The sequence below is a fragment of the Lichenostomus cassidix genome, chromosome 18 (assembly GCF_008360975.1).
Source record: "Lichenostomus cassidix isolate B80296 chromosome 18, HeHo_3.0, whole genome shotgun sequence".
Lineage (NCBI taxonomy): Eukaryota > Metazoa > Chordata > Aves > Passeriformes > Meliphagidae > Lichenostomus > Lichenostomus cassidix.
In genome coordinates, this window is record NC_139498.1 from 5,205,058 (window position 1) to 5,232,693 (window position 27,636).

The 27,636-nt window shown below is 40.8% G+C and overlaps 1 protein-coding gene across 3 annotated transcripts in view; it reads left to right on the top strand.

The window, feature by feature from the left end:
* CA10 (carbonic anhydrase 10 (inactive)) overlaps nucleotides 1-27,636 on the top strand; it is a 164,528-nt gene that overhangs the window by 112,809 nt on the left and 24,083 nt on the right. For all 3 annotated transcript variants that reach the window (XM_085077613.1, XM_085077612.1, XM_085077614.1), the window contains exon 5: nucleotides 12,557-12,742. In XM_085077613.1, coding sequence (XP_084933739.1) covers nucleotides 12,557-12,742 — 186 coding nt within the window. The remainder of the gene's footprint in view (nucleotides 1-12,556; nucleotides 12,743-27,636) is intronic.

Here is a 27,636-nt window from a genome sequence, read left to right on the forward strand (position 1 = left end):
GTGCTGGGATGGGGGGCAGGAGGGTGCTGAGGGAATACCTTGTGGCAAGAATAAGAACAAAAATCCTGCAAATATTTTGAGTGCATGTTGTTATAATCAAGAGGTGGGTTTGGTTTTTTTTTTTTCCCCTCAGTAGCAAAAAGTGTTTTCTAATTTATTTTGTGAATGCATAAAGTGAGTGGAGAGGCCTCTTGTACCACCCTAAGAAATCTAGATGCAAGGAACAGCCCAATAAAATCCTGTAACAGAAGAGTTTCAGGATCCTAGAGAAATACCATAATTGTCTTTTTTCTGTGCTTCTACAGAAGCTTCTAGACTTCCCTATGGTTAAGCAGAAATTTTCCACAGAGACAAGGAGGTTTTTTTAATAAGGAGTTAGTCAAATTTAACAACTATCTGGACAGCTGTCACCTGATGTTGCTTGTGACACTTCCAATAGGAGATTTCCAGGCTGTAACCACAGTAGAGAACGGAATGTTCATCCCTCCAAACTCAGGAGTGAAGGTAGGTCAGTGCTGACAATGTGTTTTAAATTGTTCCTGCCTCAGATGCTCCTGCAGCACCACCAGATCCACATTTAGATAAGAATTTATTATCTGTCCCACTGCCTCGGTGGGGAGAAAAATGTGTTGAGGTAGCTGGGATGGAGCTCTGTGCTGTGGGAATAAAGGCTGGGTGTGCACTGAGCATTTCCCCTTGGGTAGAACACAATTGCTTTGGTTTTTGTCAGGATTTAGTTGTTTTTCAGACAGCAAATTGCAAAAAGTATTCAGTTTTTTCAGCAAACACCATGAATAGAGACAGAAGAGACAAAGAGTTTACCCAGAAGAGCAGCAGACCCTTGGGGTCTCCCCTTGTGAGTCTGAATTCCTGAGGAACACAGGACAGGTACTGCAGGACAAGCAGACCTAAAATTACAACTGTCCCACATGTATAGGACAGGGAAAAAAGAGATCAAACTAACCAAACCACTGGAAGATGAAGGAAAAGAAAAATCCCTTTGCACAATTACAGATAAAAAACACCAGGATTCACATTTTCCTAATAGCCTAAGGGACGTATTTAGGAGTTTGTGAGGATTATTAGAAACCTAGAATGTTATGACTTACAGAATTCTGTTTACTTAGCACTTCAGAGAAGGAGGTCATGTCAGCTAAGGTGCCTGGATAGGGAAAAAGTTGGCCTAGATGAGGATTTCTCAGGATTTCTCTGCCTTGGAGCATTTGTGGAGCACTCCTGGTGCTTCCAGGCAGGGATGGATCCTCTGGCAGCTGCTGGAGGCAGCTGTGGGGCAGTGGGAATTGAGTCACTGACATCTGTCCCCTTTGCCTCATTCCAGTGGGGTGGCCAGAGTTGGAGGGACACTGACCTCAAGTGTGGATATTTCATCTTGGAGGCTGCTGGTCTGATTTTGCTTTGCTTTTGTGTGACAGGATGTGCAGGGAAAGGCAGGGATTTAGGGGTATTAACCTTTTTTTAAATTTATTTTTTAATACATAAATGAAAAAGACAACAAGCAACAGTATTTAAACCAATCTGAAATCCCTCAAAGGTGATTTGGCCATAATGTTTGTATTCAGGTTTTCACTCAATACCTATTTCTGAGTTGTCAGTTGTCATCCTGTGTGTATCACATTTTATTCAGTAATCCCTCAGTGCTTCTGTTGTGCTTTATCCTCTACAAATTTATGTTTCATGTTGGGGTTTTTTTATGCTGTGAAAGCATAAGCTGGTGTGGAAAATAGAAAAAAAACAGAAAAAAATGTTTTTGTAAAAGAGCTGGAATTATACCCTGAATACATATCTCTGCCATGACATGCAAATAGCCACCTATGTATTTGGATAATTACAGAGATGCTTTTAGTCCCCTGATGGATCCATACAGCCACAAACCCACAGCTTCAATCCACCAGCTGCACTCACTCTCGAGGTGCAACTTTGAAACAGAAAAATCATTTTGATATTCTAACAGGCACATTTGAGGACACTTGCCCCTACATGGGTTTTGTTATAGTCTGAGGTGAATTTTCTGTTTTTCCCATTGAATTTCCTTGCTTTGGTGACAGCAGTGCCATCTGCACATGAACTTTGTGCCCAGAGGAACCCACAGTCACTGAGCTGTGTAAGGAAAACTCACAGACAACACCCTGACACTCCTCATCATGGGCAGATGTTTCCTGTGCTCAGAGAAAAGTAAATTCCAGCAGTGCTGAAAAATATTTCTGCAACCAGAGGCAACTTTTCAAATGTTCCAGTGCTGACCCAGCCCTGGGCTTCTCACCCAATGTCCTCTGGAAATATTGGGCATTTTGGCCCATTGTCCTCATTGCAAATGGAGGGATAATGGATTAGAGCTCCAGCAAAAAGTTCCCTGATAAATCCAGCCCTTTGCCAAGCCTCTTGATGCCCTACTTTCTAGACTGTCATAGCAAGCAGTTCTGGACACTGTCTATTTATTAAACACAGAGTGCTGAAATCAATAGAGCAATATCTTCTTGGAGCAAATTCAATTCATCAACAGGTTTGTCGTTTTAAAGATGATTAAAGGGCTTGTTTATTAGGCATCAGCTAGGCTTTAGAAATAGTTGGTATGAAAATAATAAGACATAAGGCACATTAGACTTAGAAATCTTTCAATTACATCAGGGAATGGACGTTTTTCTCTAAGTGAAGGGCTGGAAGCATTTCCTTTCTTTACTTCAGCCTGTATTAGTCACCAGTTACATTCTAAAACCTGGTGCTGCTCACAGATTCCAGTGGCTCAGGGGCAGCAGAACCTGGGCATTTAAAATCATTAAAAATACCAAACATGCTGAAATTTTCATTGGACTTTTGTGAGGAATATTTATTCTGATCTGCAAGAGTTAATTTCTGAAAGCTGCAGTCAAGCACTGTCTAATTAGTAAGAACATAAACACATTTAAAGTATTTTCCTCTTCTGCAGGCAGGAACAGCAAGCCTGAGTGTGGGAATGAACTCTAAAACTCACTTTCATCAGGGATAAAGAGAGGAAGGCTTCTCTTTGTCTTTAGACACTATCAATAGGATTTCAGCACCTCTTAACTCCTCAGCTGTAATTAACCCCAAACAGGGCTGAGAACTCACAAACCCCCAGAGCTGGGGAGGATCTCCCTATATGGGCATTTGATGGCCCCAGTTGGCCACAAAGAAGGAAAAAAGGTATAAAAACCAGGAGGAAAAGCAATTGCTGATAAATAGGATTGTGGATCCATAGCTGAGTATGGACAATGTTCAAAGAGTCTGCCTGGGAAGATATTAGAGGTGAACTTGTCAGCATTGTTTCAACAATTGAAACATTCCTGAAACTCTTAGACTATTCAAGATAAAACACTTCTTAAAAATGAACTTTTCTCTGTGGAAAGCTGAGATTCTCTGTAGTCTAAATTGTATCCCTGTTGGAAAAGCATTTTCATAGGCTGATTTCTGGGTAACTTTATCCCATAACACCTTTCTCTTTTCCTTGGGGATTCTTTTGCAAAGCCAGAGAAATCTGTACTTTGTAAGCAAAGAAAACAGAGGGGAATTGATGGCAAATTGGCACAGTAGAAAAATTGATTTTCTAATAGCCTTTTTCAGAATAGTTTCTCACCCTTTCTTTAGGATTTGAGCTGATGGAAACGTGCCTTTCACTCTGCATGGAGTAAGACATGTATGGGAATGATGTAAGAGGACTGGGGTGCTTCTTGGTGTCCAGAGCCTTGGTTTTGGTCACTTTAAAAAATATTAATTTACACAACTGCAGCATCCCTGGAGCTGTACAGGAGATCAGAATGTGGAACAAAGGAATGGCTCTTCCCCCATGGCTGTGCAATCCATAAACACTGCAGGGAATGGGGAAAAACCACCCAACCAAAAAAAAACCACAAACAAAAACCAAACAAAAAAAACCCAAAACAAGTCCAAAACCCCAAAAACAAACCAAAGAAACAAACAAAAACCCCCAAAAATAATAAACACAAACCCTCTTGACCAAATTAAGCAGAGGGATGCTCCTGAGTGAACCTGGAGCTCAAATTCATGTTTTACCCCAAATTTCCTGCCCTTCCATCCACCTTGCATTTTGCATTGTCAGGGAAAAAAGACAGAGTTTTGGCATAGAGGGAAGTGTCAGGAAAAGCAGAGGTAGGTTCAGGAGAGGGGTTGGTTGTTGGTTTTTCTTTTATTTCCAGCTCTTCTGCAGTTCCACTGTTTTCTCAACATAAAAAGTACACAGATGCTTTTGAGGAAGATAAAATAAGAACAGTAAAACTGTTAAACTGGAGCAGTAATATTTGGAGCTGGAAAGGCAAATTTATTCACCTTCTTGAAAGAAATAGAAAAAGCAGGCCAGGACAAAACAGCTCTCTTCTGCTCAAAAATAGAAAAAAAAATCCCAGTGAAATATGCTACTAGGCAGAATAGCTCATGATTTTTGCATGCCACAAAGGATTTGCCTTGACACATCATGATTTTTATTGAGGTCAAATTTCAAGTTATCTAAATAGTAGTTTACCTCCAGAGATGCAGGACTTGGGAAATTGTTTTGCAATAACTATGCATTTTTTTCCTTGGCACTGATTTGAGAAGCAGCTGGATATTGTGAATAACAGTGCTGAAAAAGCTGATAAAACTTTTGTCCCTTTCAGGACTAAAGAGCTGAGCTTATAAACTCTTCATTTCCACTTATTTATAATTTCAGTAAAGCATTATTGAGCTGCTTTGGCTACACCTCAGCTCAGACATTGCAATTTTCCTTAGGAATTCCATGGCTGGATTTGGCACAGGATGACAAAAACCAGCAGCAGTCCTTTCATTATTTTAGAAAGTCCATGAAAACTTAATAGGCGTAGAAATTAGAACATCCTGGCAGCAAAGGAGCTGGAGAAATAAATAACTGCAACAGGTGGTGTTTTCTAGCTCTAGTAAAACTGAATCATTAGCCTTAATAATGGTGTGGTTTGAGGGTGGTGGGAAACAGAGGAGCTTGGAGGGCACATCCCTTACCCTGGCTGGGAGCTCTGGGATGCTCAGATGCACAGCAGCAAGAAGAGTTCTTTATTAATCCGTGTGTGAGGACATTTTTCTCCTCCTTTCTGTTAACAAAGTTAGTAAAAACTAAAATATTTCCCTTCTGTAGGTGTGTGTGCAGAGATAAATGCATGTAAAGATACATAAATTGAGGTAAATAAAGCAGTGAGTTCATTAATAACCTACACCACGCTGCAGTGTTAATTACTTAGCCTGAAAGAGACTTCCCAGGCTAATTCAGCACAGCCTTTTTGCTAAGGCTGCACACAAATAGTGAAGTAGGAGATGCACCAACAGTTGAAAAGAGAATTTAAATCAATCAGCTGCTCTATCTCATCTGCTCAGCAGGGAAGGATGTGTTAGGGATGAAAGTACTGGAGAAAATGTAGAAGCAAAACCAAGATCTTAGAAAGCTGGAACTGCATTAATATGCAGTTGATCAAATGAGATTTAAGCATTGAATATCTAAAGTCTGCCTTGCTGTATGGAAAACATAAGGAAATTAAAACACACTAATTTCAATGTACATCCTATAAATTTCTGTCTGATCTGGATTCCTTTGGAAAACCTCTGGCGTTTCAAGCAAAGACCTCTCTGGAAGAAGAGCTCTGAAATGAGGCAGCTCCAAAGGTCAGTGCATCTCAGTGTAACTCACTAAAAAGGAGCTCAGGCCCTCTGGATTTTAACATATTCAATTTTACCTTTTGAACCCACATAAAAAAATGGAAAGAGCAATGTTTCATTGATCTGGATTTCTCACAAGTTTGTTGGCTTCTCTGCCATTTACAGCCCTTTGAATATTTATGTAAGCCTTCAGATTTTGAAAAGGCAGCTCTTTTGACATCCCTTTAGCAGAGGCCAAAATTATCCTTAATGCAGTTTTTTAATGCAGGTTCTTCAAACAAAACCAAACTAAAAATCTCTTTATAGATTGCAAGACTAAATTAGGGTAATGAGTTCTCCAAACCCCAGTTATTCCTTTAATTACTTATTGACTTAGCCTATTGCTAAACTGAGGTTAATAAACTAAGAAGAGCATGCAAATTGTAATTTTTCCCTCCTTCCCATCATGCTTGTGACTGTCACAGCACAGGATGAGGGTTGTCACCAGTGGTACAAAAGTGGCTGTGGACACACAGCTGAGCTCTGCTGTCAAAGTCTGGCTTAGAATGCCCCAAAATACCATTTTTTGGACTCAAAATGGAATATTTTAGATTAAGGAGAGCACAAACTCACTGCAAAGCTGGTGTCAGCATGCCCAGCAATTATTAATCCAAGACACCATAAATTTGGCTGCATCTGCTTTAGGCTCCATCGTTGCTAACAAGCAGAAATCAGTGCATTAATGGACTAGTGGAAACACACAGGAGCACTTTATTATCCCTGAAAGGCAGCGTGTGGCACATGGGCTCTGTGGGGTGTTCCCAGTGTCCTTGGAGCAGTTTCATTCCACCACATCCCGTGGCATGCAATTATCTCAGACTAACCATGACCCTGCGGGTCCTCCATTAAAATTAGATTTTGTTACAGAATGGAATATACATTATTGAAGCGCGTTATTTTGATCACCGAAATTTGACATATTGTGCTCATTAGCCAGTGAGCCTGAATATTTAATTTATGAGGTTAACTCCGTGTTTTTTTACAGATCAGTCACTTGTGGGAAGTAAACAGGCAAAACTGCAGAGGAGTGAATGGGAAAAGATCTTGCTGAAAATGGGGTTTTAAAAGCAGAAAAAAGTGTGCCATGCCATATGCTGGCAGGTGACACATTACATTAGGCAGGTAAATGGGTTAATTGGACTCATTAACATCATTTCCTTCTTAAAACTTTTCAACTGGGAAGATGAAAAGATTATGTTAATCTTTACACTTCTCTCTTACATTTTACATTTTTCACACGGGCCTTTTTTAATCAAATATTGATGATGATGCCTGTTGTTCTTCAAAGCCCAGCAATTAGACTGCAGCTCCCTCCCAGTAAGTGGTATTTTCTTATCTTTATTTTCCTTCCATCCGCATTTTTTTTTTTCATAAACACAACATAAGGTCCATTGAATTCTTGCCAGAAAAGGCACTCTGGATGTTTTGCTGCTCTGATGGCCAAGCAACCAGGCTGAATGCCCCAAACCCTGCTTGAGCAGAGGGACATCAACCACAGTTGTGTCCCACGGTTGAATCCACCACTCCTGAATTAAAGCCAAAAGCTGAGTTTTCCTTTCCTTGCAGGCTGTGGCGGTCCCTGTGGGATGCAGGTAAGGCTGTGTGGGATGGGTGGACGCTGCTCTCTGCTGGCAGCAAGGGAAGTGTGCAGGAAACAGGGAATTTCCCCTAAAATTACCTTCAAAAATAAAGTATTTCTGCAATTTATTTACATATTGTTGCATACAGCGGTTGAGCATAAAGGGAGGGGAAAGGTAATAGATAAAATAACTCTTCAAATGTACAAATATTCATTGAAAGCACCTAAGTAAAATTTTCTTTTGTAGAAAATAACTGCTTCAATCCAATTTTAAAGTTCTTGTATGTGTGTGTATCCCCATACCCACAGAGAATATCTCAGGACAAGGAAAAAGTTCCCAAAAGTTTGGAAAATCCATAGAAAAACTGCCTCCTGTTTGAATATGGCAATCTCCTCTTGAAGAGAATACTTTAAAACACAAAAACACCCTTTAAATAACTATTAAATAACTTAGAATAACAACTCTATAAAACCATTTTATTCTCCAGCTTGGGCCCCTCCAACAGCAGCCAGAGGAATCAACACCATAAAACTACTCCTAAAACTAACTGGAGGCCATAAGCACAGTTTTGAGAGAATGGATGTTCTTGTGGAGCCTCTGCTGAGAAATAAAGGAATATAATCCTGCTGCAGAGAGCAGAGCAGGCTGCCCTGGCAGGTTACCTCTGAAATTCTGCTTTGGTGTCCCTAAAGTCAGATTTCAGATCACAGAGTTGCCCTGAAGTCTGGGGGAACTCTGCTTTCAGACCCTGGAGCAGCCTGTGCTTTGCACAGGGAGGTGAAGGTTCTTGCTGCAGGTCAGTCAATTTAGATGAAGGAGGAAAAAATTTTATATCCTAGGATATGGGCTGGTCAAGATACTGTGAGCAACCACCAAAAAAAACCTCAAAAACAAATAACAAAACATTTAGAGAAAGGACATTGCTTGAGGCACTCAGAAAAACATGATGGAGTTTATAACTGCAAGTGGAAACTCAAGTTCAGGTGACTTTAGCCAGAGAGTGAAATTTTCCACAGGAAAATCTTGCCTAAGTGTCAGGGAGAAAATGAACCAAGCTGGCCATGATGCTGACATACTCCAGGGAGACAAAAACCCAATTGCACTGTTATTTTTGCAGTTTTTCCCTTGGAGATCCACAGTTGGAGGATGCTCTGAGCAATTTAATATTAGCATTAATGCTGCAATGTCTCGTGGAGCACCTGTCCCTCCATGGAGCTCTCAGGGAGAGGAGTTGTGCCCCAGAAATCCAGTGGCACCTCAGAGGTCCCTTGGGATCCCCAGGTGGGATTCTGCTGAGGGGCAGAAACCAAAGGTGATGGCCAACTTCTTCAGGTGTTTCTCACAGAGAAGGAAATCCCACCAATCCATCCCTCCCAGAGCTCTTTTCCCATTCTTCTGGCACACAGGACTCCAAGGGGGAAAGGGTGGAAAAGCCAGGCAGCAGATGATGGAAAACTGGTTATTGCAGGACATCAAACCAGGGTGCTGCAGCTCCTTCCAAACAGCTCCAGGCTCGGTGATTTGTTTCCCTCCAAGGCACCGGGACTGCTCTGGGCTGTGTCTGTTTTCATCCCAAAGAAAGGAACATCTAATATTGCAGATAAGATCCAAGGACACCAGAGCAGGCAGCCACACACAATTGATTTTCCTGCTCCCCCTCATTCAGTGCTGCTCCACTGGCAGGTACTGAGACAAGTTTAAAAATGTTCTTGGAGCTAATCTTCAGCCCACTTTTAACTTGAATAAATCCAAAGTGTACTCTTTCACTATTTGTAAAGGCAAAGGAAGCAGACAGCCTGTGCTGCCCCTGGAACACCACTGGGGAAAAAATTTGTTTCTGGACTGGTTTTTATGTGGCTTTTTTTGTTTGGTTTGGGTTTTTTGCTGGTTTTTTTGGTTGTTACTGGGGTTTTTTCCTAATGGTTATAAAAGTCTTTAAGATTTCAAGATCAACATGCATCAAAGAGTTTGTGTTTCTTGGGTGTGCATTTTTATTGACTTTGCTTGCATTCCACCTTTCAAAGAGCAGAATTGGGATTTTTTTTGTGGTCCCAGGGTAAAGTTACACAGAATTACCACAGGAGTATTCAGATCTTACTGAGAAATGAGCTATGGAATATATCAGCAGCCTGTGCCTGTGTGGATGTCTTGCATCAAGATAAAGAGAGAGAAAAATGCTGCTGGGGAATTACGTGCACAAAGCCCTGTGAAGCAAGAATTAAAAGTAATGAGATTAAATAGAAAATAACTACATCAGGAATATGTTAATAAATTAATTAAAGCCTACCAAAGTTGAAGTGTTCCATAATTAAGATTGAAGCCCATGAGAGAGCTCTCTTCTACTTGGAGATTTTGCCACAGGTAAAATTACCTGTTTGGAAATGTTTCTAAAGCTGTGAGGAAAATGGGGTCAACTGAGAATGTGGCCTGATCATTAACTGTGACGATTTTGGACTTCTCTGTTTTCTCAGACCAGCTTTATTGATGATTTAATATGTTCCCTTTACTGCAGCTCTATTTTTTATGCATAAGATAAATGTGAATATTGATCTTTCTTAAAGAGGAGGTCAGGATTTCGTGTTCCTTTCTTCCCCACGTTTGTTTGCTGGGTTTTCATTTTTGTATAAATTCCAAGTCAAACACACAGAGGACAAAGCAGAGCAAGGAGCAGCACAAAGGCCATGAGGCTGAAGCACCTGAGATCAGTCTGACAAATTAAGGAAATAGTTATATAGATCTCAACAGAAATAGTTATATAGATCTTAACAGGTCTTTTATGAGCCTTTTAAACTACCCTATAACATTTTATCCAGTCCACATATAAAAAATAAACACTTTCTGGGGTAGCAGGTGCTGGTGGCTGTCCCAGGAAAAGGCAACATCTTTCCCATAAGATGTCCATGCTCCATATTGATTATTTTGTAGGAAAATGTACAAAATGCAGAAAATACTTCCTTTTTATCATCTGTACCTGCAACGTTTTAAAAGACCACATGCAGCTTTGCTTTCCCCAAAACCAACTCAGTTTGATGTTCTAAAATGAGAGTCACCATCACTTTAAAGGCTCACTACCATAAACATGGAAAATCCTTGTCTTATCAGTAGTGAACAAATCAGAACCTCATTTTCCTGCAGTTAAAACTGCACACAGGGAAAAGAAAATGCATTATTTGCTGTGCAAAAGGCATGTGTGGATGTTGAGCTTGCAGAGACAGGGTGAACACATTGAAGTGATTTTATGTCCTAACTGTGAATGGTTATACTGGAAATGTGCACCTGTAGAGGTGGTAAGATTTGGGGGTTGTATAAACCAGAAAATATCCTGAACTGCAAGAAAGAAAGTCAGTTATGAATAGATGGATAGAGTTATGGTGGTTTTTCCCATAATTCAAGCCAGCTATAGAGCCTGGGCAAGTCACACAGTCTCCTGACAAAAAAAAAAAATTAAAAAAATGCAGCTCTGCAGGGAAATTGTGGTTCCAAGCAGTCCATGCCATGTCATTGTGGGCACTGCATTTTTCTGAAGGGGGAAATGAGAAGGACAGACGTTACTCCTGTTCATGAATTTGCCTCTTATCACATCCCCTCTCTGCTCTGGGGAGAGTGATTTGATTCATATTAGGGATTATTTGGGTCACTTCTACTTCGAGAGAGAAAATAATGGTAACCTCATTTGAGATTTATGCCAATTTGAGGAAGAAAATGGGTTCTGAATATTTTGCATAGCTGCTAAATTTAACTGAGAGTTCAGTGAAGCATGAGCTTCCAAATGTAAGAGGCTTTCACCATTTTCCCCTGTTTGTTTTTAAACTACATTTGTTACTCATGATTAGCAATTTTGTGTCATTTATATGCAGATTCTGAAACTGAGTTCAATAAATTGACCTTCTTCCACCTATTAAGCTAAACTTGGTATTTAATTATTATGCATGCAAAGTAGACAAACTAAGGAGGATTTATAAATAAAATCATTGTGGCTTGTTTGCAGTGAACAGGAATATCTGTCTTGATGACTTTTCATAAGATATTTATTACTGCTGATTTTGAATTGGAATAAACATAGAAAAAAATAGAACATCTGTATCAAAGTGTAAAGAACCACAACAATCAAAAGCTGTTTAATCTCATCCATTTAGTTGTAGTGCACAGTCTGTTCAGTGTAACTTTTTACAACGTACTGTGCAAGAAAACAGGTCATTTAGACTCAGTAATTAGTATTACAGATAAAATGACACTGCAGCAATGTTAATTACCATAGTACTGATGTAGTAGAGGATATAATACATAATAGTCATGTCTTTAATTTTAAATTGAAGTGCAACAAAGCATATTATTGCTACTTCTACTTCTTAAATTAAATGAATGTTATTCAAGTGTACATTTGGATCCATGCAGAATGTTTTTAAATAAATCATAATTCTGCTTTCACTCAAACTGGTGTCTTTTACTTTCTAATGGCATAAATTAAAGAACTTCTTGATCTAGAAACTTTTTCTATGACAGTGGAAATCATGACAGAGCTATATTCCGTATGAAAAATTTCCACAATCATTTTCTTTTTCATTACAGCAGCTGTAAATCAGTTTGCAAATGAAGCACAACATTCAGCCTTTTTAAAAATAAAGATGAATCTCAGGGAGCTATTTGGTGTGTAGTAGGAACTAGACATATATGATCAAATTGGAATTAATTCTGTGCTTCTCTGGCTAAGAGATCTGGCAATTGTACACATAAAATATTAATAACAAAACAAAGAGATTTGTGTGGGAAGACAGTGAAAGTTTTTACCTTCAGCTCCAGGAGGAGTAGAGTTCCCTAGTAATGAATAATTGCATCTCTGCTTTTTGCAGCACCTTTACTTTTGGGTAACTTCGTTATAAATATTGAAAGAAGGAAAAAGGAGTTAAATTCCAGATTTGTTCAAGTGTACTTAAATAATTTATGTCAGCTGAAATGTTCCCATTTCCAGTGCAGAAATTTTGAAATGAAGCCATTCTTCAGCTCTGGCATGAAAAGTACTCTAAAAACCTGCTTAATTAGGAGTGCAACAATCCCATTCACCACGTCAGCCCAGGGCTAAGATGTGTACATAGGCTTTTAACAAAATATTTGAGCACACAGAGCAGGGTTGGAAGCAGAAATTGCAGTGTGACCCGAGGTTGGGTGTTATATCTCACCAGCACGAGACGCGACAGAGCGTAAGGAGGAAAATCTCCAAACGCGCGCAAAGAATTCCTGAGATTTGCAAATTATTTTGAATAAACGATTGTTTTCTTGTTTTTCAGGTGAGTGGGACGATGTACAACACGGGCAGACACGTGTCCCTCAGGCTGGACAAGGAGCACCTGGTGAACATCTCGGGAGGCCCCATGACCTACAGCCACCGGCTGGAGGAGATCCGGTTACACTTCGGCAGTGAGGACAGCCAGGGCTCAGAGCACCTCCTCAACGGCCAGGCCTTCTCTGGGGAGGTATGTCTGGGAATTACCCTCCTTTTTCTGCCTGAAGGTGTTTGCAAGTTCCTCTCTAAAAGTTGTTGCCCTGTAGCCATTCTGAAAATCGGGGCATTGCCTTGTTTTGGTGCCCGTGCACTGGAAATGTTGTGACTCATATCTACAAGTGACACTCCTGTGTTTATTGTATGCAGAGACACCCTCTGTCCTCATCTGTGCTGCTCATGAAGTACTCAGGTCTCATTGGTTATCTCTCTTGTAAAGGTAAATATGACATTAACCACAAAGTAATGCTGGAAGTGCTTCAAATTCTACAGAAGTGCTACTTTTGCTCCTCACTGGTGTGTAACACTTTGCATTGAGCACCATTCTTGGATTCATGCAAAAATAAGGTGATGCTTGATTTTGGAGATGATTCCGTACGACTCTGCTCAAGAAATAAAGTTAACTGGACATGCAGTCCCTGGCAGAACACTCATGGTGTGCGTTAAATACATGTCTGTAAGTGTCCCAGGAAATACCATAATTTCATGATCCTGATACCTGGTCCAGAATGGCCCATTCTCCTTGCTGGATAAATATCTTAGTGTCTTAGATGGAGCACTTTTCCAAGATGTACAATAGAGTTTGCAGACTTTCTGGGACAAACAAAGTGGGATTTTCCCATTTTCCTTCCATAGGAATATTTTCACCCAGAGGAAATGCACAAGATTTGTAGTACCCATCCTCCTGCAGCTTGGGTCATGGCTCTGAGCTACCCAGCATCCAACTCTACAACTCAAAATAAAGCTTCACAGCGACTCTGTGCTACTGTAGGGATTATTTTTAAAGACACTCTGTTAGCATTCTTCCAGAATACCAAAAAAAGAACAGCTTTTTAATCATAAAGCCCTTATTTTCTCAGAGATGAGTAATCAAATTAACATCTGTACCATGCATCACAGACTGGTGATGAGTCAGTTAATGTGTGGCATTTTCTTTGGCACTGAGCAACAGCAGTTATTTAAGAGTAAGAAATTAATTGCAGAGTTGTCAAATGATGGTGTTATAATTGATGGTAATCATTGGCTTTGTTTTATAAGCTACATATAGCCAGTGGCAGCTTTTTTTTGTGAAATTACTCATGTCTTACACAACTGATTTTGGTTCCCTTTGTTAAAATTCTCTAAGTGAGAGCTGCTCCTTTAAAGGCTGAAAGTAAAGGATGCTGTAGTAAACAAGGGCTTTGCTTTGCTGCTCAGACTTACACAAGAGCAATATTCAAACAAAAAAAAAAAGTTGAACAAGAAAGCAAAAATCTGGTTGAAACATAGCATTGCACTTGTGATGTATCACCATAATTTCAGATGGTTTTATGAGTTTTTAGGGTTTTTTATTCATCATTCCTGGGATAAAATGTAAACATGTAGAGCATTGTTTGGCAATACCTAATGTAAATACTTAACTAGACTCTGCTGGTTTTGAAAGGAGTTCTGGAGTACTGTTAATATTTGGTGTTTTCTAAAAGAGACCTCAAGTTTTTCTTAATAAAAGCAGAAAACTGAGCTAAGTGGAAGCTGCTGCCAGTCAGTCAGGCCCAGCTGGATCTGCAGAGTGTGCAGAATTCACCTGAATTCCTCCTGCAGGGAACAGAAAGAGCTCAGCACCTGCAGGAGATGATCAGTCCTGGTAGCCAGAGGTGGGACTGTCAGAGCAGACAAATCACTCTGTAGAGATGCATCTCCCTTGAAACAGAGCCCAGACAGACAGCAGGCAGAGTGCAGACTCCTTTCCAGATGCTGAGCTGAATTCTGTCCCTTCAGGGTGTGTTTTTCAAGGTTCCAGAAGCTGGTTTGGGCAGGTGGGCAGGTGAGCTCCAATAAGCTCAAGCATTAATTCCTAATCAAACCTACACTTGCACAATTAACTCTTATTTGCAGAGCACTGTTCCAAAGTACAAGCCCAGCTGCTTGTGCAAACCCATGGTGCTGAATGGCTGCAGGTTTCCAGGGAAGGGCAGCAGCTGATGGAGTTATTCAAGTGTCCATTTATTTAGAGCCTGTTCTCCCTTTCATTTTAATTCTGCAGCAGATGAAATCAATGTGTGTTTATAATTGCTCCATAAGGTTTTGGAAGGATGGGAAAGGAATAATTTTTTTTTTTCATGTGTTGTGGACTCTGGGCTCTTCTTTCAAAGTCTCCAGCCACTGAGCTTGTGAGAAGTGCCTAACCCCAAATAATGAGGCTCCTTGGCACTGATAAGGCACAGCCACCCAAGCAGTGCTGCCTGGAGAAATGAATGATCTTCCATGAGCTCTCAGCACTGGGGGATGCAGCATCTCCCAGCAGTGGAGGGGGAAAGCTGTAACCAAGCCAGGTGACTTCCTGGGAGAGTCTCTGTGATGGAACTGGTGCTCCCAAGCCTTGCTGCTAATTCCTATTCACCCCTGCCTTGGATAATGCTGTCAGAGGGGATGGGATAAAGAAGAATACCTGCCTGGGTTCATCAGTGTAATTCAGCTGGTGCAGGTAAGAAAAGCAATGAATATTTGCTGGCCTGGGCTTTAGCAAGCAGGGAGAAATCATTGCAGGAGTGCACAGAGTGAGTGCTGATTGCACCCTGAGCTGCCAGGGCACTGCTGGTCCAGCTCTGTTGGACAAACCGTCTGTGGGCTTTGCAGAAACCTCTGCTTTGCTGGGGAAACAGTTCCCAAGTGTGAAGTGACCCAGGAAGGGTGAGCCATTCCAGCAGATCACAATCAGATTAGTCCTGCTGCTCCTTTCCTCCATTCCCATCCACGTCTCTCCCCTCGTTTTCACTCCAAGACATGTTAGAGTCAGGATATCAGAGAGACAGGGGGAGGGCAGGGGACAGGGCTGCTCCTCTCCCTCCCAGCACTGCCAGACTTAAACTGGCCCAGACCCAAATTAAATCCTAGTCCAGACAAAGCAGAAGCCTTAAACAGCCCCAATACACCTTGAACCAGCTGCAATGTCCTTTGCACACCTGGAAATCCCACCTGACATCCACACTATTTATTTTAGGGATCTTTATTGCCTGGTTCTGCATTTGGACAGGCACTCAGAGCAAGCTGGAGAGCACTGCAGTGGTACCATGGCATGAAAAACAGCCTAGAAATAGCAAATTGCTTCAAAATGTGCTGTAGACTGAGTGATACTGAGAGGCTTGTAATTTCCAGGCTTTAGCTTATAACTAGGTGTTAAAGGCTGCCAAGAGAGATCCCGACAATAATCTGGTTACCTTCTAGCCCCCAATTATCACTTTAGCAGACAGAATAATTGAGCTAATGTTTAAATAGTTTAAGGGCTTTAAAACTGTGTATCAGCTTATCAATATGTTTGGCACTGGTCACACGGAAAGGCAGGCAGGCTTTGGGATTCTTAAATAAATAAATGGAGCGTTTACTTGTCCCTGTGATGCAGACTTGAGTGGGTTTAATTCCCTGTTCTTTGCAGGAGCATCCTACTGTATTATAATGATTAAAAGAAAATCTTGGCTTAGGCAAAGTCTCCAACTAAGACACCAATCATTTGTGGCTGCTGCCTAATGCCTCTATGCAAAACAGGTTTTAATGCTTCGGAGTCTGTAGCATTTAGTGAAAAAGACCATTTTCCATTCACACAGCAGCACTACAAAGCAGCAGAATTGCCCTGAGTGCAGTGGTTCAGGCACTGTCTGCCTTGTTAAAATAAAAAAGGTAACAACTTCCAAAAGGTTCATGGTGAAAATGGGACCCTTTAACTTTACCATGTGGCAAAGGCATAAAAAATTTTTATGGTCCATTTTTTTTCCTGAGCATAAAAATTAAAAATGTGCTGCAGGAGACCTCCAATCACTCTGGGGCTGTGCATCCTGGCAGCCTTATCAGTGCCAAGGCACAAAGTCAAGGAGCTTAATTATTTGGGGTTATGCACTTCTCACAGACTTAGTGCCTGGAGAGTTTAAAACAAGAGCCCAGAGTCCACAACACACGAAAAAAAAATATATTTCTTCTCTGCCCACCCTTCCAAAAACCCATGGACCCATTAAAAACACACAATGATTTCAGCTGCTAGAGAAGAATTAAAATGGCAGTGAGAACAGGATCTGAATAAATGGACACCTCTTGCTGTACACATAGTTTGGAACTGAGATTTACTTTCGCTGCTACTAAAAGCCGCTGAGAAAACCAAAACAAAAATACAAGAAAATGGGAATTGAAGGGAGAAGCTGGAAATTCTGGATCACCAACCTCCTCTTTAACTGCAATTTCTTGAACTGCAGGTGTGTTCTGTGTGAGTGGGGGACTTCCACTGATAGTAAAGGATTACTTATCAGGGAGATCAGTGTCATAAATCCAACTTGGGATATTTTTAGAAGCAGGACTGTCAGACAGACAGCCTATGAGAACAGCTGAAATACTTTAATCCAGCCTGCAGCAGAGTTAGAGTACTTGGAATTGTTAAATCACAAACAGAGGCTTTGTCTGTACACTGAGACCTTGTGTACACCCCTGACTTGCCTGTGAGGTTCCCACCAGCCTCCCCAAAACACCTCAAGGTGGGGTCATTTGAAATCAGATTGTGCTAACACCTCATCCTCAGGGAAGGAGGATTAAATCAGTGATGCCAGTGAGGAGGGAGGACAGGAATCTCCTCCTTGTTCCCAACCCCACTCCTCCAGGTGCTCACAGAGCCAATAACCTCTGCCCTGCTGCCCACAGCTCACAGGAGGAAGCTCAAAATCCATATTTTTCAGTTGCCACAGACCACTGGTATTACACTTTGGAAGTGGTGCAGGTCATTTTTAAGTATATCAGCCAGAAGATAAGTTTAGTGTACCCCAGTGCTTGTTAATGTTGAAAAATAAGCCTCTGAAAGAAATACCAGCTGAGGGAACATGTGTCTGATGGAAGGGAGGTTTAGTAAAATCTCTGTAAAAATCTGTATAACCTTCAGATTAATGTTGAGCTTCAAAGGAGAAAGTCAATAGGGTAACGAATTAAATTGCTCTAGGAACAGAATATAAATCAGGGAGAGGTGGTAGTATTGTCATCACTAAAGTGTAGGGAGACTGCTCCCCTGAGTAATTCAAAATCACTGGGAGATGGATATGTGCTTCACTTGTAGGAATGCATCTCTGTCCTCACTAAAGATTACAGATGGCTTCACCCAAAATTTTATACAATATCCATAAAAAGCAGGGTTGAAGTCCAAAAAGACACTTACTCATCCCAGAATACTCTGAGCTGAAGGAACCCACAAGGATCATCGAGTCCAGCTCATAAGTGAATGGCCCATGCAGGGTTATTGTGTTTTTCTAAACCAAACTGAATTTTATGTTTAAAGTTAAATGGGCTTTTACTGCTTGTGAATATAACAGGAGATAGAGCTGAGCCATGTGTCAGCACAGACTCAGGAACATTCACACCTGACCGTGGTGATTCAAGAGCTCTGAATCATCCAATGGAAATTCCTTTCCACCCTCCACTGGCTTTTTAAGGAAATGAGGCTCTTTAAAGGAGATCAGTTTTAGCAGCAGCCTGCCTGCTCTGTCTCCCCTCCCAAATTAGAGGGATGGAATGGACACCTCTCCCTCTGCACAGCAGAGCCCTTTGGGTTTAAAAACATCATCATTAGGAAAAAAACTCAAAAGTGTGGTCCAAGGACAGCAGAGCTTGCAGGAGGCAGACTTGGCGACCTCTGTTATTTCATAAAGTAAAACTTAACCAACACCATTTCCAAACATTCCCAAAATACTTCTCAAAATGCAGTAAGATGATAAATCAAGACTCTAAGCAAAGGTTTTGTCGACAAGTCCTGAAGGTGCTCAGGCTTATGGGTTTATACACTTACTGTTCTTACTGAGGATTATCCACTGTCTGCACCTGAACCCAGCAATAAAGTAGCAGGTGACAATGGGACACCACAGTGGCACAGGACGATGAAAGGAAATGCTTGCTTGGTTTAATTTACTGTGTATTCTCCTGTCTGGCACAGAATGGATCATTCCAGCAGCACTGCATGCAGCAATGTGCAATAATTAACCAAAGGCTGTTGGGACAAACACCTGATTTAGATCAAACTTTCAGGGACACCAGAAGCCAGAGGGGCACATCAGGATGCTCCAGGAAAAGTAGAAATCTGAGCATCCCTTCTGCTCCCTGTGCCAGTGGAACATCCAAAGAAACTCAAAGACAAATCCCCCATGGCACTGCCCCCTGCTCTGCCAGGAGAGATCTCCTGGCTCTGGGCTGTGGGAGGACAGACACACTCCTGCCAGCTCCCAGCACCATCCTGAAAGTATTTTTCCCAAAATCTGAATTCTAGGGCCTTTTAAATCCCAGATTTCTGATGTTATTTCGTTCTGTCCCTTATGTAGTTCTATTTCTTAATTCAAAGCACACGATCTCTGCACATTAAACTGTGGGTGGATAAGGAGCAGGGGTGCAAATAAAAATGCAAACAAACTGCTGCACCCAATTCCACTGGCTTGGGTTCATGTTCCAGTCGAGTTTTGTAGATTTTTTTCTTTTTGTGGAAGATTTTCACTATTACATACACATTTCCATGATTTACAGACAGAATTGTGGGGAGACAAAGTGCCAGAGTGATCCCTTCAAACAAAAAGCTGGGAATGGGTGCAGATCCAGGCAGAAACATCTAAACATCCATGGCTGTGTGGCAGAAATAGGAATGTCAAAGTACCAGGCAGAATAACGTGCTGTAAGCAGCAAACAGGCAACATTTAAAATGCAGTTGGTGTTTCTCACCAAGGAAAGCCTCTCCTTCTGAACTACTCTATTGGAGCCCACAAGAAAGATTACTTTCCAGGAACAGGGAACAGAAATTTTCGTGGTGTATTTTACATCAAAAGGCAGTAAACTTCCTGCACTGGCTACGTGCTAAAAATACATCTTAATCCTTAGTGACCTTCAAAAGCAGTTTCATCTTTAACTTTGTTGAAGTGGAGTAGTTGACTTTTAACTTATGTTCCTTCCTGTAATTTTTTTGGCTAGACAGTCTTCTTCAAGCCATGGGTAATATATGCTTGTTAAATAAAAATCCCAAACTTCAATAGCCAGGAGAAGTTATAAAATCCACCGAAGGTGTAGCAACCATAAATCATTGGTCATAAATACATAAACAGAAAAAAATACCCAGCCGGTACAACTCATTTTTATAGGAATTGCCACATTGCCAGGCAGCACCAGGGTACTCCTGCAGTCCCAGCTTTCCTATTCGTGCTGCTGTAGCCATACTGCCATTTTTAAAGGAAAATTAGATTCCAGAAATAGCCTGGTTTATCCCTCCCTTAGGAAAAACCCTTAATTACACAAATCAAGTTATATGATGACCAAACTTTATAACAGCAATAAAGAATTTTACTTCATGTATAATCAGCTTCTCCTCTCATAAATACCATTCCTGGATTATTTCCACCTTTCTAAAAGTTGATTAGCAATGGAAATACAAATAAGGCTTTTGACTTCTTTTTTTATTTTTTCAAGGGGAAGAAGTTACAGTTCATATTCTAGGCCTAACTCTGCATTTTAGGATAGTTTAGGCAAAAAAGGAAAAGTCAAATGGTTTTATTTGTAGCAGGTTGTAATAGGGTGTTTCTCTTGGCAGATAAACCCCAGAAGTTCAATTACTGACCCAACCTGATGCAGCTGTGGCTCTCCATGGATACAAATTAAGAGAAACAGGAGCAGAATTCTGTATTTATGTATTTTAGCAGAAAGACTGACTATAACGTACAATTGAAAGGAACAAGCATTTAATTTTATAATCCCAACCAACCATTAGATACCATCTGGAGATGGAATGTGCTTGAGAACAAGTGGTTAACCCCTTCTAAAATTTGAGACTGAAGTTCAGGTACCCAAGCAGGATTTGGATCTTTGCTTTAGGCTTTCATTTTCTCAGATTACTGAGGCATTTGAGTGGCCACTGGAGGTGAAAAGTTCCATTTCACATAAATAAATGAAGAACTTTTACAGCAGTCTTTTAGTAAGTCATAATTTGGATGATTTAGTCATGGTAAAATTGCAGTAAGACTTTCTACAATAACTGAATACATTGATTTCAGACAAAAAACAATACAGAAGCCACCTGATTTCTGTAGATTATTAACTGATTCCTAAAAGCATCTTTAAATCCTTGAAAATGTTGTGTGTGCTATCTAAGGGAGTTTCTCCTCAAGCAGTGAGTGCCAGGCTGTTGAATTTGGGTACCAAATTTGGGTACCAGCTGCTCCCAGCAGTGACATCCTCTCTGTCATTTTCACTGACGTGCAGCAGGACATTCACTCCCAAATCAGTTCTAGCAAGAACCAGAAATGTTTCTCTGTTTGCTCATCCAAGCCTGAAAGCATCCACATTCCCTGGATTTCTCCATGTTTTACTAAAGCATAAATTCCTGGATTATGCATAGGAAATTCCAGGTTCTTGATATGAGGAGCTCCATTTCTGGGGGCTGGAATATTTTGTTTCCATCTCTTGCATTGTGGGGATTTTGGGATACAATCCCCATGGATACTCCCTGCACTGAATTTCAAGAAACCATACAGGCAGATTTTCAGAGGGGCTGTATTTCATTATCTACACATATGTGGGTGTTCCTTGCCAGAAAACTTCCCTTTTGCTGGAAATACTTTTCTGAATCTCATGAACTCTCCATCCATTAGCAGAGCTGCAGGAGTTGTCCAAACAAAGTCCAAGCTCTAGGACAATGTCAGCTCATTAATGTAGCATGGGACACAGCAAAATATCTGCTGCGTGGAATAATAAATGTTGAATTTCTCAGATACAGAGTGAAACAGATTCCTTTGGTAATAAATCTATTTTTGCACATGTTTACTTTTTGGTTACCAACTGTTCTGTTTTTTGGGGGGAGGGAGAAGTGGAAGGGAGTGTCAGAGTACTGAGAGCACAGTCTGTCACTGACTGCAGTCTAAATCCCTCTGGTGCCTCAATTTTAAAATCCAGCATCACAAAGCAGTAAGGTGGAGTTTTTCTGCTTAGAGTAGCAGCTGTAGGATTTGCTTTTTTAACCCACTGGGACATGAAAACATTCAGCACTCTAAACCTCCAGTGTCACTTCTGAAGTATTCACTTTGCCTCATTCCAAATTATTATCATTTGCTTGGGGTGACTTCACTAGCTACAGGGTGACTCTTCTTTAATTAGTTAAAGAGTCATTTACCTCTGCAGGCAAAGAACTCTGTGCATTTTGAAATGGGTTTTATGTTTTATGCCTCTTGGTAATCAGATTCTCATCACACTGTTTGGAAGTTTTAACTTTTTCCCCAAATGTATTTAATGCAGCATTCCAGAGAAGAGGAATCAGACTAACAACCTGGGAACTCTCCCTGGCAGCCTCTGACCTTCAGATTATTTCTGGGGCTTCAGCCACTCTTTGCTGGCTCTTTGTCCCTTACTTCAGGTTTAACACTTTCTTATAGGGCATTTTAATATCTTAGTAAAAAGCCAACTAAATCATGTTGTTTCTGGCTGCCTTTTCATTACAATTTCAGGGATTGCTGGGAGGTGGCAGAGTTACAGTTTTCATTTAGAGTACTGACTTGACCTTCCTCCAGCAGTGTAGACCTTTCCTGGCATGCACTGCCTCCCAGAAAGTCAAAATACTTCCAATTGGAGGTATTTCATTGTAGCCATCTCTGTAATTTCAATAAAAACTGAGGAGGAAATACTTCCAAATATTGTTGTCTTTAGACAAATTTGTGACAGATAATGGATTGGGATATTTTACAAACAACAAGGGGAAGCAAAATTCAGTTTTGTTATCATTTCAGAAGCATGTCTTTCTAAAATTATTACAGTTAGACCAGTTTCTCAGGCATACCTACTTTTAAAATCCCATGCAGGTGATAGCAGCCACAGTGGCATCAGTGCTAACGCTGTGAAGAATTGGAATTGACAAGGTTAAACCACATTTATTCCAAGTCCATTTTCTTTCCATTTATCTTTTAATATCTCACCTTTATCTGTCTGCATCCTTATCTCTGTATAAACTCGACTGGATGTTACAGCACACACCTCCCAAGATTTGGTGGTTTAAAATTCAGTAGGAATTAATTCATTATGATCAGCTACTTCTCAGTGGTTTGGTTGGGGTTTTTTAATCCACCTGCCGTGAAAACATTTTGTCACTGAAGATTTGCCATAGGCACATTAGAAAAGCACCATCCCCAAGTTATTACTCTGAAAGTCCTATCAAAGGCAAAGAGAGCTCTGGATTTTAACTAGAAAAGGCAAGTCCATTACTGTCCATCTCTTCCCATCATCTCGAATTTTATTCATTTTTCCTTATCGAGGTATGAACATGCCACTGCCATGCAGTCCCTGGAAATTCTGCTAAGAACAGAACCAGTTGGCAACACAGCCTTAATCTGCTTAACCTTCAGTGTAGGACTGGCCAGAAACAGCAGTCACAGCTTCCCAGATGCAAAACTTATGAATAAAGAAAACAGATTTTTTAAAAATTTATTTTCCAAGGCGTGTTCAATGAGAACAGGATATATCTGGTGTATTTTTTTAAGGGAATTTTTGCTCTTCTCCCTTTTAGCAACTCCCTCCCCATTTCCTGTGGCAGTCAAAGCACAGAGTGATCAGGGCTGAGCTATCAGTCCCATCCAGCACCTCCAGCCCAGGCTGATGATTTCCATCCATGTCCCCAGCCCAGCAGGTGGGGATGCTCCCATCCCTTCCCATGCTGGCACAGGAATTAATCTGAATTAACAGCACCATCCATGGCTGCAGGAGCTCAGCCACTCAGCTCTCATCCCCTGCTGCTTTTTTGCCTCCCTGAAGGCTGAAATACCCTGAGGAGGTTGTGCAGACCCAACTTTCTTCCTCCTGCTCTAACCCACCCAACTCTCAATGCAGCACTTGCACTGCACTAAAATTCATCAAATAAAACATTACATGAGCGTGGCTTTCAATTTGGGGTTCTACAAGATTCTGCAGAAGAAGAAAACCTTTATCCTCTTTTTTTAATTTATTTTTGAGAGAACAGAAAAGCTTACGGTAGTTTGCATAAATGATGAATTAACATAATTGCCTGAAAAAAAGAATTCTGATTCAGAAAAGGATAAAAGACATATTAGTACTACTAAGTGTGCCACTGTCAAGTGCTTTAGAAGACAGGTTCATTGCTTGCTGTCTTCACATAAAAAAACAGGGAAGGGTCAATAAAATATCACAAAAATATGCTACCAATGAAAACATCATTAAAAATACATAAAGCATTTGCAGAACAATCCACCATGGGCAGAACCTGAAGTGCTCTTTACCTCACATTCCTTTAGCAGGACATGCCTGTACTTCAGAGACAAAATCTGATAATCAAAGGGCCAGACAGAGCTCTAGTCCCACTTGTGAGTATTGTGGCTTTAAGGGCTTGTGGGCTGTTAGAAAAAGTGTTGTGGAGCCAGTTTTACTCAAAATACAAATTAGTACAGAAAGATACTCCAGTTACTGCAGGTTTTGGCACATTTTGCTCGGTTTTTCCCTTCAGAGCAGTTAGATATTCCCAGTGAGGTGGCTCTTGGACAAGCCTGGGGTTTGGTGCTGCTGTGGTTTCAACCCAGCCCTGAGCCTCCTGCTTTGGGAATAATGATTGTTGTGGAAGAAGCATCAGGCAGGAATATTTCCATGTGCATCCAAGGCTGAAATTCCCAGCCCAGCCCCAGGAATTGTGGTGTAAGGCCTAGTTGTCTACAGGAGCCTCCAAGCCCCCATGCTCTTGGCACCCAGGTTGTCCTTCTGGGAGTCTGTCTGGACCCACAAACATCATTTTATTGTCACTCATTATTGTCCCTTTCTCAGGCAGGGACATCCCAGGAAAACCAGCCAGCTCCTGGAGGCATCAGGTCTGCAGGCTCCTGGATAAATCACAAACCAAACTGGCTGGAAATCAGGGAGCTTTCTGATAGTCTCTGCTTGTCTTTCAGAAAAAAAAAAAAATCTCTTTGAAATCAAGTTCCCTCCACAAGGTCCTTTGGTTTTGACACATAAGCATTTTCCAGCAAAACCCTGTTTCAGCAAAAAAAAAAAAAAAAAATCCCAACTAGTTCTGCTTATGATTAGTGCAAGGCCTTATTCTGTGTGAAGCCCAAGGGTGTGTTCAGTTAAGAGGATTTTCAGTGTTTGATTTATAGCTTAGAGCCTCCCCATCTACTGTTCCTCAGTCACAAAAGGCACAATAGAGGAACTGTTCTTCCTCCTGACTGGTAGAGCCATTCCCTGGGGCAGTTAATTAGAAAGGGAAAAAAAAAAAAAATCACCCTTATTCTTCCAGATTTTTAATGAATGTCAGTCTGTTCTGTTCTCACAGGATTTTCTTTTAGAAATCCAGGAAAATGATAAAAGGAAAAAATGGCAGGGCAAAAAAAAAAGAAAAAAAAAAAAAAAAAAACTGTTCCAAAAGCCTTTTTCCTGTGGCCTATTTGAAAATACCTCACTATTTTTTAGATATACTCAGTACTGAAGATGAGTACTTCAAAGAAAGTTGGAAATCTTTTGTTGGAATTTTGAGCTGTCAGGCAGCATATTCGGGGTTTATCCCCACAAATCTTCATCTGCATTAACAACCCCCTGGAAATGAGTGAAACCATGGGGATGATGACAGATGTAAAGTTGGGATGTGTGGTCACAGTGCAGTTTTTAATGTCAGGAGAACAAATATTGTGGGTCACAGTGCAAGAAAAACAGGATGCAATCCCTAGGATTTAAAATATTTAAATCCATCTAAATGTAAAATACAAACTCCACTGTGAGCTTATATATGAACATAGATATATATATATATACATTTATACACAAATATATATATATAGCAATTTTTTCTTCTGTACACAAGGTATTACCAAATAATAAAGCACCTAGAAATTGCTAATAGTGTAGAAGTTACCAAAAGATTAGGGTGAAAAGAGAATTTTTGAGACACAGGCTCCTTTCCTAGCAAAGAATACCACATCAGTTCTCTGATGCCATCCATCTTTCAAATGATCTTGTAAACTCATCAATATTTTGGTTGTGATCATCAAACAATCTCTGGGCAGCTTGGAGTAGATCAATTTTATCTGTGTACTGCTAGATAGTATTCCTTATTTCGTGCTCTGAAAGTGGCAGCTTATAACTCAGAGTGAATGACCATTATTAAATCTAAAGATGTATGTCATTTAAAATGAAATAATGAGAAAAAGTAGCATTCTAGAAAACCAACAGAATTACTGAGCTGCATCCTCCTATATCAGCTGAAAATCTGTCCTTTAATGTTTATGAAGAGGAAAATAAAAGTGCAACGAGGAGCTGGAAGGAACCATCTGTCTCCTTTGAGTTCCTTGTTTTGTTTTGAGCTGGGCTTGAGCCCAAATCCTGATTTGGGGATGTCCAGTGGTGTCATGGTCCCCTTGGACACTGGGACTGCTGGCTGCTCCCAGCAGACACTAATGACAGCCTTGGCAGTGCTTTTGGCTCCAGAGCAATCAGCACGTTCCCCATTAACCATCAATTAGCTCGCAGGGTAATTAATGTGCTGTTTTACAAATGGGTGGGCTGAGACAGGCTGAGGGAACTGCAGCCAGGGGAGCAGCAGGGCAGGGGGGAGACCAGGACATGAGAGCTCGTGGTGTGCTCAAAGAGCCAAGAATTTGGGCCACCTGATTGCTCAAAATTCATCCCTTGGTTCCATTCCATTCACGTCTTTGATGGACACCTTAAACCATGAATTCATCTCCCCAAGACAGTGCTCTGTGCAAGCTGCAACTCCAACTGCAAGAAAGGACAGTCATGAACCTCCCACCATACAGAATATACTATAATAAATATAAAATCCATATCATATCATACAAAATATTCTGCCACCCATTCTGCCACCCAGAAAGCCTTTTATCTTCTCTACCTGAACCTGCCTCTCACCAGCTGCTTTTTAAAGCTCCAAACTTGCAAATCTGGAGATAGAGGCAGATGAAAACAATGCCTGATATTGTAATAATGAATATGCCAAGCTAAGTAGATTTCAAAGTGCTTCTGAATTGCAGTAAGGCCATGAGCATTTGACAATATTAAAAATCAATGAAGCAGTGAAAAATAATTTACAAGATGTGCCTTCGAAGTTCATGGAATGCTGATGGGGTAAATACCTCTTTAAAATGTTTCTGAATGTATAGTAATTTTATTTTGGGTGTATAGCCTCAGACTTATTGAACCATTTAATTATTTTGACAGTCTTCACACTTGGAGATGCAGATTGATACTAATCAGGAGAGCTGTGACTGAACAAGTGTTTATGAATTGCTGTTAATGAAGCATGGAAAGCACTCTGAACATGCACACAATTCACCTGCACACCTTGCTCACACCATTCCTGGGGGAGTGGAGCTGCAGCAGTTTGTACAAACTGCACTGGGATAACCATGAGGTGCTTCCTTTGCAATTTGAACTGATTGGAAATGTAATTTACAGCAGTAGCACTGTGTGTGAAAGAGCCACACGTGGCTGTGTGAACACCTCCAGCTGCAGACAGTGAAACTATTGCCAACAATATGGGGAAAAACAGCACAGCCTTTGGGGTCTGCAGGCTGTGACCTGCTGTGGTGTATCAGCCTTCAAGTTTTTGGGCCAAATTTTCTCAAATGCTCAGCACAGTTGGAAGTCCAAACCATGTGTGTGTGTGCATATGAATATAAATGTGAGATAAGCCAGCAGCAGGTGAATGCTGAGTTGGTTTGGATGAAAAATCCACCATTAATAGTTGGTTAGGTGAAAATATTTTCCTTTGTTTAGTAAGAAGCTGTCTTTGGTGTTTTGATTCATGAAAAATTTTCCTCCTCCTCCTATTCTGAAGCAATGTGAGCTGCTCCTGCTTTAGATAGGTTGCACTAAATTCTTCAGTATAAATTCTTC